At 40.7% G+C, this 12,230-nt stretch overlaps 2 protein-coding genes across 2 annotated transcripts in view; both read left to right on the forward strand.

Moving 5' to 3' along the window:
- Window positions 1–3,373: 3,373 nt before the first annotated feature.
- Window positions 3,374–12,230, forward strand: part of MIX23 (mitochondrial matrix import factor 23) — a 60,128-nt gene continuing 51,271 nt past the window's right edge. Inside the window, exon 1 of the transcript XR_011620317.1 lies at window positions 3,374–4,323. The gene's annotated coding sequence lies outside the window, so the exon portion shown is untranslated. The remainder of the gene's footprint in view (window positions 4,324–12,230) is intronic.
- On the forward strand, window positions 4,317–11,051 carry LOC105470285 (WD repeat domain 5B). The gene has a single exon (XM_071092352.1). The coding sequence runs from the start codon at window positions 5,184–5,186 to the stop codon at window positions 6,174–6,176; it is 993 nt and encodes a 330-aa protein (XP_070948453.1). The 5' UTR covers window positions 4,317–5,183; the 3' UTR covers window positions 6,177–11,051.

Consider the following 12,230-nt stretch of genomic DNA (forward strand, 5'->3'; position numbering starts at 1 on the left):
TTGATAATTATCACTATATTATAGATGACAAAGTGAAGACTTAAGAGAAATTACTTTGCCCCAAGTTTACAACACTTAGATGGCTGTCCAAGGGAGGGGAAGAGCCCTGCAAATTCTGTGTCTTGAAGAAAGCAGTGGCCACGCAATAGTTCCGTGCCCAGCAACTCCCAGAACTAGACTTGGCAGCCACAGCTGGGCCAGCCTTTTTTGTTGGACCATTCTTCCTGACTCTTCCTCACCATCAGCACCCTTAAAATGACGAAATCAGACTTAAGTTGGTTTTAGGTTACACAGACTGGAGTTTAGGCCCTCTCAAGCCAAACATCTTTCCTCTTGTGTGGTGCTAAAATTCTGTATGACCAGACAAGTATAGTAACAGGTTTTTTTTGTTTTTGTTTTTGTGCAAATGATTTCGAGTTTAGTAACATAATGGCTAAACAGACGGATCCATTCAAACACACAAATGTGGAAGGTACTGACACAGAAGGAAAGGCTTTGAAGAATTACTGCCTCAGGAAGCAGTGCCATGGATGTGAATTTAATACAGTCTACTTCTTCCTAAAGGAATATCCCAAGGAATGTCAAAAATTAAAATCACCTTTTAATGTACTGGTTGTTGAGTATTTCAGCTTTACCTCAAGTCATTCTGACCACTCTACATCCTGCTTCAAAGTGTTCTGACACTTAGATTTGGAATGGCTCTAATGATTCTTTGTACTTGAATGTGGTCTGTCAGGCCATGGGTGAGTGCCTTGCACATAGTAGACATTCAATAAATACTAAATGAAGGAATTGCATGCATCTTTGTGATGTTAGTAAAGGGTGCTTGACTACAAAAGAAAATTCAAAGGAATTCCTTTATGCTGTTACTTGAAACCAGGATTAACATCTTAAGCAAGTGTCTTAACATGTGTTTTATATACAGTTACTTTTCAGAAGACATGATTTGACCTGAAGTTTACAAAATCAAACTGTCATAGCAGAGGTCTGGTGTTTAAAAACAAAGTGTTTTAGAAAAGCTGGTGGGTATATTTAACAGTAAAGAAAAAAATTTATTAGTATCCAACCAGTGTGGAAGCTGCTGGTTGCCTTAGGCTATTAAACGGATTTTTCCTTTTTACATCTTGTGTGTATCACATAAGTGACAGATGAGTAGAAACAAAGATGATTTATTTATTCACTCCATGACTGCTGCTTTCTATTTTGTTGAAGAGATTCCACTGACCAAGTATTTTTTTCTGAAAACAACATTTGAGGCAAAACATAGCCTTAGTTCCTGCAGACTACATTGTTGTATCTATTGTACAAAGTTACTGAGTTTATGGCCGGATGTGGTGGCTTATGCCTGTAATCCCAGCACTTTGGGAAGCCAAGGCAGGCAAATCACTTGAGGTCAGGAGTTCAAGGCCAGCCTCGCCAACATGGCGACACCCCGTCTATACTAGAAATAAAAATTAGCCATCGTGCCACACACAATCCCAGCTACTCAAGAGGTTGAGGCAGGAGAATCGCTTGAATCTGGGAGGTGGAGGTTGCAGTGAGCCGAGATTGCGCCAGTGCACTCCAGCCTCCAAAAAAAAAAAAAACAGTGGGTTTACAAGTTTATTAAAGATAGCTTGAATGATTGTTGCCCCATTTCACTTGCATTTTGAAGGAGTTGTTTTCTCTCATTTTAAATTAATATAGTCATTTCTATGATTGCTTTTTGCAGAAAGTAAAATTACTCATTTAATCCTTCATTCATATCCACTTAGCCTGCAGAAGGCCAATGGAGTTCACTGGGAGTCCTCAATAAGGATCACTGCTTTACCCACCACTTGGGCCTGGCATTATTAAGATACAGTGATGGGTAAGGAGAAAACAGAAACCCAGAAGACCATAGTGGGTGGTGAGAGAACGGGACCAGGTCTGAGAGAGACCTGGTCAGGCTGAGGTGTAAACTACCAGAGTGTACAATGTTGTAAGATTAAGTTATGATTATGAAGAGTGTCCTCTTGGGAAGTCAAAAGTAGTAGTTTGCTGGGCAGAGCCCCAGAGTTTACATTTGGAGATCAACTAACACCTGTGAATTATTTTACTGCCCCCTTTCACTTTTAAAAATGTCCTAGTTTAGATGATGTTATGTGGCCACTCCATATTTAGCCCAACTAGATTTTCATACATTGGCTAATGGTCTTAAGCAACTAGGTGTATAGATAGTTCTATTAATGGTTGATATTGAGACTGGATTTGGTAGTCAAGAATTGCTATGAAGGAAGTTGAGGCATTCCTTAATGTGGCAATCACTCCCACACCACGGTTTGGTCCAACACACACAAAAAAATTGTTTTTAAATTAAAAAATTGCCCCATTTGTGGCAACACATCTGTTTAGATATTTACAATACTGAGGGGCAAGGGAAACACACCTTTAAACTATATTAAGAGACTTTCATTTCTAAGATGTCTATGGGAAATTTAAAGAAACCTAGTTGATTTCTATAGTGAGGAAACTTCCAAATCACCTAAATGGTAAAGATTAAGGGCAGCAGAAATAGAAACTATTAATGAGACCATGTAAGAAATTTTGCTTGGCCAACCTGGGCAATGTAGTGAAACTCCGTCTCTACAAAGTTGGTTGGTTGGTTTTTGTGTTTTTGAGATTAAATCTCGCTCTTGTTCCTCAGGCTGGAGTGTGATGGCTTAATCTAGGCTCACTGCAACCTCCGCCTCCTGGGTTCAAGCGATTCTTCTGCCTCAGCCCCCGGAGTAGCTGGGATTACAGGCGCCTGCCACCATGTTTTCAATTGGTGCAGTTTCTAAACTTCTCAGCAAAATCACTAATCCAGGCTAATGGGAAGAGAAAAGCAGCAGCAGGGTTTAGTTAGAACTGAACTTTAAGATAATGCTGAAGGAAAAAAAAAGTTCTAAAAGTGTTAACAAGGGGAGGTCCATGGAGACCTTAATAGCTAAAAACAGTTGTAATTTAATGTATAGAAATAAACCATTTGAGTCCTCATTCTGAAGACTTCCTCACTGTGTTTATACAGTTAATATGCACTAGCTAAGACTAAAGTATTTGTCCATTCTTGTTTAAATTTCCCCCTAGACTGGTACGGTCTTAAAGTAATGATGTTTTAACTACAGTCGGTTTATTACAGGTGACCTAAGGGTGCCTGTTCTGCCTTACAAAGGCAAAGACTTTCAATTATCCCTAATAAGTATACAATAGGAGACCCTTTGTTTCCAAGTGCTTTTAAATTCTTGACGCTGACGAGACATTTGCATCGTGACTGGCCAGCAGGAAAATCTTTTAAGCCACGCTTTTTCTGCTTCTCTTGGGCTTTTTTTTTTTTTTTTTTTCCTCAGACGGAGTCTCACTCTGTCGCCCAGGCTGGAGTGCATTGGTGGGATCTCAGTTCACTGCAACCTCCACCTCCTGGTTCATGCGATTCTCCCACCTCAGCCTCCTGAGTAGCTGGGACTACAGGCGTGCGCCATCACGACCAGCTAATTTTTGTATTTTTAGTAGAGACGGATGCGCCATGTTGGCCAGGCTGGTCTGGAACACCTGACCTTAAGTGTCCCGCCCGACTGGGCCTCCCAAAGTGCTGGGATTACAGGCGTGCTTGGCCTCGGGCACTCTTTATCGAGCAACTACAGGTTGGAGAAACTAGTAGGGCTTCCAGTTTTTTGGTAAACCTATTGTTTAAAAGTGTCTGGTTATCAGATTCCAGTCGTCTTGTTTCCGCCTCAGATGATAAAACTCTAAAATTACGGGATGTGAGATCTGGAAAATGTTTCAAAACACTGAAGGGGTACGGTAATTATGTCTTCTGTTCTAACTTCAATAGCATGTACATTTTATACACTTTCATTATTAATCATCTCCTAAAACTGGGGGAAACTCTCTAAAGCCTCCTTAAGAGTAACCTTACCCATCTATTACCTTATTCCACCAACCTCTTTGTCCTTTTCTGTTTCAAGCAACTTTGAGATCCCGACTTCTCTGTGGAAGCTTAAACCGTACGTGCTAAAACGTCTGCTCGTTACTCCCAGCAGAACACCGGCTTTTAAAGGCCCCCAAAAGACCTGTTTCTTAAGCTTTACGAAACTTTTACAGGGGAAACGTAAACCAGGAATTTTACAATCTGGTATAAATTCTGTCCCCCACCCTGTGACTCCATCGCCACACACGCCACCAGGCTCCACACCACAACAAACAGGAGGGAGCGGAACCCACGCAAAGCAGGAGCTTCCCCCGTTTCCGGCGTTTGGGTGGATCTACGTTAGCTGCCATTTAGGCAGCTTACGCGTCAAGTGTGGGCCTACGCCTGCAGCTAAGGTAGGCATAAGCAAATGTAGTCCTTCTCTGTGACAATTTCCAAAAAGAAACGGTCTTTGAAGTAACGATCCACTGCTCCCCACAGTAGCCAGTCAGGTCTCGCACAAACCATGTCCAGCTAATGCACTCACCCAACAGGGCAGTCGCTTTCGCATTTGAAGGGCGGGGCGAAAAGGAGCGGAAATGAACATCTGCAACTTTTTTGCGCAGGCGCAGATGGCCGTCTCCCATTGGTCATCTTGGCTCGGTAGTGGTAGGAGGGACTTCCTTTGCACATGCGCCAGGCTGCTTTTCCGGCTTTGTTGGGTATTGACGCGGCAGTGCGCACCTGCTGTTACGTGCTGAAAAAAGTAGCCGGCGGGTCAGAATTTCCACTTTCGGTGGCTTCGTAGGCTTTTAGCTTCTGAAATCCGCTAAAAGCGGCGGTTCATTCATCTTCAATTACCTAGTCTGACTGGTAGGGTTGCTCAGCATTCTGAAACATTTCGACCTGGGGAGGGGGGCGGTAGTGAAAGAATACTTTCTGTAGAGAGAGCCCCTCGCGTCACCCCTGCTTTGAAGGCTTTACATGTTAACAGAATGCCGAACATTTGTGTCCTACTTGCTGACAGCGCACAGGATCCTTCTAACAGTATTTCTCAAGTACTTAACAAAACGATGAAAAACTGAAGTCCAAGCCGTGCTGCTGATTCCGTATATCTCACAGTTTAAAGACTGTCCAGAAACTTTAAGCTTTCAGAACCGTACTTTTTAAATCCAGTGCGTTTATCTTCATTTTGTTGGACAGAAAGCCAAAGTACTGGACTGCCTTGTTCAGGGCTGGACGTCTAGCACACCTGCTGACTTGGAGCTTCAGAGCCATGGCAACAAAGGAGTCAGGAGACGCCAGAGCACAGTTGGCCCTCTCCTCATCGGCCAGTCAGAGCAAGGAAGTGCCTAAAAACCCCAACTATGCTCTCAGATGTACTCTCGTGGGACACACGGAAGCAGTGTCATCAGTTAAGTTTAGTCCTAATGGAGAATGGCTAGCAAGTTCTTCTGCTGATAGGCTAATCATAATTTGGGGAGCATATGATGGAAAATATGAGAAAACACTCTATGGTCATAATTTGGAAATATCGGATGTTGCCTGGTCATCCGATTCCAGTCGTCTTGTTTCTGCCTCAGATGATAAAACTCTAAAATTATGGGATGTGAGATCTGGAAAATGTTTGAAAACACTGAAGGGGCACAGTAATTATGTATTTTGTTGTAACTTCAATCCGCCATCCAACCTTATAATCTCAGGATCTTTTGATGAGACTGTGAAAATATGGGAGGTGAAAACAGGAAAGTGTCTCAAGACTTTGTCTGCTCATTCTGATCCAGTTTCTGCTGTTCATTTTAATTGTAGTGGGTCCTTGATAGTGTCAGGTAGCTATGATGGCCTCTGTAGAATCTGGGATGCTGCATCAGGTCAGTGTTTAAAAACGCTCGTTGATGATGATAACCCTCCTATCTCTTTTGTAAGATTTTCTCCAAATGGTAAATATATTCTCACTGCAACTTTGGACAACACTCTTAAACTATGGGATTATAGCAGAGGCAGGTGTCTGAAAACATACACCGGTCATAAGAATGAGAAATATTGCATATTTGCCAATTTTTCAGTTACTGGTGGAAAGTGGATTGTGTCTGGTTCCGAGGATAACCTGGTTTACATTTGGAACCTTCAGACTAAAGAGATTGTACAGAAATTACAAGGCCATACAGATGTCGTGATCTCAGCAGCTTGTCATCCTACAGAAAACCTCATCGCATCAGCAGCGTTAGAAAATGACAAAACAATTAAACTGTGGATAAGTAACCACTAATCCTTTTGGAAATCAAGTAGTAGAGCCAAGTTGGCCAAAAAACTTAGATATTTAAAAAGATGGTTTGTTTTAATTTTGGCAGTTTTGTATTTTAAAAATTATCGATTGTTAAATTTTGAGATTCATATACTACATTTACAAAATGAGATAGTTGAAAAAGCACATCTAGAACTCAGAGCTTCTGACTACCAATCTTTTTTGAGAAACTTTTTGTAATCTTTATGGATTTATATCCATGAAACATTTTTTACAGGGATATATTGCATAGTGGTGAAATCTGGGCTTAGTATACCCTCACCCAAATAGTATACATTGTACCCAGTAAATACTTTCCCATCTCTCACTCCCCTCCCACCTTTGAAGGCTCTAGTGTCTATGATTCTGCTCTCCATGTCCATGTGTACATATTGTTTATCTCCCACTTATGAAAACATGTGATTTTTGACTTTATTATTATTTCACTTAATGGCCTCCAGGTGCGTCCATGTTGTTGCAAAAGACAAGATTTCATTCTTTTTTTATGGTTAAGTAGTATTCCGTGGTGTGTATGTGCGTGTGTGTATGTATATAAGTATACACACCACATTTTCTTTATCCAGTCATCTCTTGATGGACACTTAGGGTCGTTCCATAACTTTGCTATTACGAATAGTGCTGCAATAAACCTATGAGTGCCAGTGATTTTTAAACATAATTTCCTTTGGGTAGATACCTACTAATGGGATTGCTGGATCGAATGGTAGTTTTATTTTAGTTGAAAATCTCCATACTGTTTTCTATAGAGGTTGTACAAATGTACATTCCTCCCAAGTGTATAAGCTCTGCCTTTACTCTGCATCCTTGCTGTGACTTTGTGAGACAGAGTCTCACTCTGTTGCCCAGGCTGGAGTGCAGTGGCACAATCTTGGCTCACTGCAACCTCTGCCTCCTGGGTTCAAGCAATTCTCATGTCTCAACCTCCCAAGTAGCTAGGATTAGAGGTGTGCCACCATGCCTGGCTAATGTTTGTATTTTTAGTAGAGACAGGGTTTCACCATGTTCGAGGCTGATCTCGAACTCCTGGCCTCATTTGATGCACCTGCCTCGGCCTCCCAAAGTGCTGGGATTACAGACATGAGCCACTGTACCCAGCCATTTTTTGACTTTTTAATAATAGCCATTCTAACTGGTTTAAGAGAGTATCTTATTGTGGTTATATTTTGCATTCCTCTGATGATTAATGATGTTGAGCATATTTTGTGTGTGTTTGTTGGCCACTTGTATGTCTTCTTTAAAAACTGACTTCTAATCTTGAGGCCTATTATTAATTTCATTTGTCTATCACTGGACAATTTCCCATTCCTCTCAGTGACTATCCTAGAGGATCAGTGTATTTGAGAAATATTTAGAAATTGACAGGACAGGATGATTGATTAAAAGAGGGGAGCAAGGCAATTTGGAATAATTCCAGGGTTTCTGGTTTGGGAGATCAGATGAACAAGTGCATAAGCTTGGGATGGTGGTGGAGGATTGGAAAGACATGCCAGATGCTACCTGCACACTTTTGGTAATATCCTGTGTGATGAGATATGAAATGGTCCATAGAATAAAAACCAGAAAAACACGCCAAGGTTAGGTTCATTCTAAGAGTCTAAAAATTTAGTTTTTTTCAAGAAAAAAACCAGAACAACATTATAAATGGTGTTTCTGAAGGACCTTTCACTACCTTTTTAGATTGTGCTTGTGATTTTCAGGCAAGCTAAACGTCTGATGAAGACTGCTCTTCTTGGTTATGTGTCTGATCTACTAATTCCTGCCCATGCTTCAAACTCAGTTCAGAAATCACTGATGGGGCCGGGCGCGGTGGCTCATGCCTGTAATCCCAGAACTTTGGGAGGCCGAAGTGGGCGGATCACGAGGTCAGGAGATCAAGACCGTCCTGGCTAACACGGTGAAACCCCGTCTCTACTAAAAAATACAAAAAATTAGCCGGGCATGGTTGCAGGTGCCTGTAGTCCCAGCTACTCGGGAGGCTGAGGCAGGAGAACGGCCTGAACCCGGGAGGCGGAGCTTGCAGGGAGGCGGAAGTTGCAGTGAGCCGAGATAGCACCATTGCACTTCAACCTGGGCGACAGAGGGAGACTCAAAAAAAGAAATCACTGATGGACCCATCCACTGCCTGCCTGCCTGTAATCACAGCTGACAGCTGAGTTAGGTTTTCCTGTCCCTATTATTTACCAGTTTGTATTGAAATGCTTTCATGGGCTGTGTTTCCAGATTATGAATTCTGTGGAATCAGGAAGTATGTCTCTGTATTGTATTCTTTGGCTTTTTTGTATAGTAAAGGGACTCAAGTAATGTTTGAATGACAGTGAAGGATACAACTTCATTCCTTGCCTGCTTTAATAAATTTTAGTAATAAATTCCCAAAACTATCGTGATGATTAAAAAGTAACCGTAACCTCATATATTAACTTTATTCAAATAGCACTTACAGGAAATACAAAGTAGAAAAATATTTCTGCCCACTTTACCTATGGAGACATGATAAACATGCAAAAAAAATCTGGAAATTAAGCAAAAAGTAGTACAATAATTTAACTGAAAGCAACAAGGGCAAAACTGTCCTCTTTTGTAGTTTATGGTACCTTATAGTAGTGCTCATTAAATTTTGTTTGCTTGATACATTCTGAGGAATATGAGATATCAGAGTTACTAGTAGGGGATGAGTGCTATAAGGCTGGTATGTGAGGGTATTGGGAGAAGTAGGGTTAATTAGGGGCAGATCTTGAATTCTGGCCAAGAAACTGGTATATAACCCATAAAGAGATAGTCACTATACATTATCAAATAGGAGAATGACACAAAGGAGAAATGACTGTGTAAATTCCTGATGCATAGTAACAGTTGTGAGCTTTAGTTTAATGAAATATTTGTAATAAGAACGTTTGGCCAGGCACCACGGCTCATGCCTGTAATCCCAGCACTTTGGGAGGCTGAGGGAGGCGGATCACCTGAGGTCCGAGTTTGAGACCAGCCTGGCCAACATGGTGAGACCCCCATCTCTATGAAAAATACAAAAATTAGCTGGATGCGGTGGTGCACACCTCTAATGCCAGCTACTGAGGAGGCTGAGGCACAAGAATCGCTTGAACCCGAGAGACAGAGGTTGCAATGAGCTGAGATCATGCCCTGCACTCTAGCCTGGGTGACAGAGCAAGACTGTCTCAAAAAAAAAAAAAAAGGGTTTCATTAAACTAAAGCTCATCATTGTTACTACGTTCATAATGTAAATCTCCAAGATACAACACATTTTTGTTGTATTGCTCTAAAAAGAAGAGGATTACTTATTTTTAAAAGAAGTTCCGCATTAAAATTTATCCATATTTAAAACATTGGTGTAGGTGTCTCAAAATAAGAGAAACTAATTTTCTAAAATGTACAAGAAACTATGCTTTTTGATAATAAACTTGCAAGTGATAACTTGATATCTACAAAGAAGCTAAGGCCAAATTAAAGTATATGGACAGACATCATAAACATCCTCAGATAGATTATCAAGCTATAGGTAGTATGTTACATTTTACTGGGTATTTTTATTTGGGAAAAAAGTGCCCAAACAGCTGCATGTATTTTTAATCTCTCTTATAACTCTCTGAGAACCAGCATGTTGGCATGGCTGTATATAGTAGTCATCCCTTACCCTCTGGGGATATATTCCATACTTTATGAAATGGATCCTCATACCATATCCTTTTTAATACAGGCTCGTTGCAACATAATTCCTGGATTTTCAAAATCCAGCAAACATAGATACCTCTGCTACTCTGTTTTGGCCTTGATAGCTGCTTCCTCTCTCAGACAAGCTTTCTTTTCTAAGTTCAAGCTTGTTAAAGTCTTGGAATATATCCCCAGATGCCTGAAACTGTGGATAGTACCCAACCCTGCATATACTGTTTTTCGTATACATACATACCTATGATACCGTTTATTTTATAAATTCGGCACAGCACAATGCACTTTGAGGCAATTATTAAATAAGAGTTACCTGAACACTAGCACTGATTCCACAATAGCTGATCTGATAACAAGAGACAGCTAGCACATATGGTGTGAATACACCAGACAGAGGGATGATTCACATCGCAGGTGGATGGAATGGATTGGCAAGAGATTTCATCATGCTACACTGAATGGTATGCAATCTAAAACTTATGCATTGTTATAGGAATTTTCCAGTTAATATTTTCAGACCTCAGGTAACTGAAACCACAGAAAGCAAAGCCGTGAATAAGAGGGGACTACTGTAATGACTTGTCATCCATGAATAATTAAGAAGCATGTGAGAATCTATGTTTAAAATAGAAACCTGTATTCATACCTAAATATGAAACAACTCAATATCCCAAGGTCAAACTGTAAATGAGATATACATGAGGTGCAAATACTTCTAACAATGATAATACATGAGATTTTTGTAATTGAGAAATTTAGCTTCTCAGGTGGTAGGAAAACAGCCAGTTGAGAATTCTAAGGCATGAAGCTAAGAGGGTGACTTGTGTTGACCCCAAGCAACTCCATGATGCTGGGATTTCTAAGTCCTTAGAAATTCCTGGCTGGACCTTGTCAGGATGTTTAAAAAACTGTTCTCCTAAAAGCCTCCAATTGGCAGCATGTTCAAAGATTATAGAATGTGGTCTGGCTGCTTCTCAGGGCTTGCTCTATTAGGGAGCAGCCTCCCCACCAAATACGCCAAGGCATTTGAGAAGGCTGGCCCTCCAAGCTGCACCTGGGCCATATACTCAACTGGCCTTCCTTATCTCTACAAAATGAGTTCGCCTGTGGAGAGGTTACTTTGGTAATGGGAAGAGAAGTAAGATATGGTACCTGCTTCTCTAAAGAGTTGGTTTTCAAGTTGAAATAAATTGTTTCATTTTTGTCCAAAAGGCTGACAGGCTACACTTTACTTGGATCAAAACAATAAAACACAGACAGTCATCATTTAAGAAAATTTATTTCTACTTCTACAGCAGAAATACGGAAATGGTACAGGTTTGGGCAAACCATGCTTTATGAAATGGATCCTCATACCACATCCTTTTTAATACAGGCTCATTGCAACATAATTCCTGGATTTTCAAAATCCAGCCAACACAGATACCTCTGCTATTCTGTTTTGGCGTTCATAGCTGCTTCCTCTCTCAGACAAGCTTTCTTTTCTAAGTTCAAGCTTGTTAAAGTCTTGGAATATATCCCCAGATGCCTGAAACTGTGGATAGTACCCAACCCTGCATATACTGTTTTTCGTATACATACATACCTATGATACCGTTTATTTTATAAATTCGGCACAGCACAATGCACTTTGAGGCAATTATTAAATAAGAGTTACCTGAACACTAGCACTGATTCCACAATAGCTGATCTGATAACAAGAGACAGCTAGCACATATGGTGTGAATACACCAGACAGAGGGATGATTCACATCGCAGGTGGATGGAATGGATTGGCAAGAGATTTCATCATGCTACACTGAATGGTATGCAATCTAAAACTTATGCATTGTTATAGGAATTTTCCAGTTAATATTTTCAGACCTCAGGTAACTGAAACCACAGAAAGCAAAGCCGTGAATAAGAGGGGACTACTGTAATGACTTGTCATCCATGAATAATTAAGAAGCATGTGAGAATCTATGTTTAAAATAGAAACCTGTATTCATACCTAAATATGAAACAACTCAATATCCCAAGGTCAAACTGTAAATGAGATATACATGAGGTGCAAATACTTCTAACAATGATAATACATGAGATTTTTGTAATTGAGAAATTTAGCTTCTCAGGTGGTAGGAAAACAGCCAGTTGAGAATTCTAAGGCATGAAGCTAAGAGGGTGACTTGTGTTGACCCCAAGCAACTCCATGATGCTGGGATTTCTAAGTCCTTAGAAATTCCTGGCTGGACCTTGTCAGGATGTTTAAAAAACTGTTCTCCTAAAAGCCTCCAATTGGCAGCATGTTCAAAGATTATAGAATGTGGTCTGGCTGCTTCTCAGGGCTTGCTCTATTAGGGA

Source organism: Macaca nemestrina, chromosome 2, assembly GCF_043159975.1.
Source record: "Macaca nemestrina isolate mMacNem1 chromosome 2, mMacNem.hap1, whole genome shotgun sequence".
In the NCBI taxonomy this organism is placed as follows: Eukaryota; Metazoa; Chordata; class Mammalia; order Primates; family Cercopithecidae; genus Macaca; species Macaca nemestrina.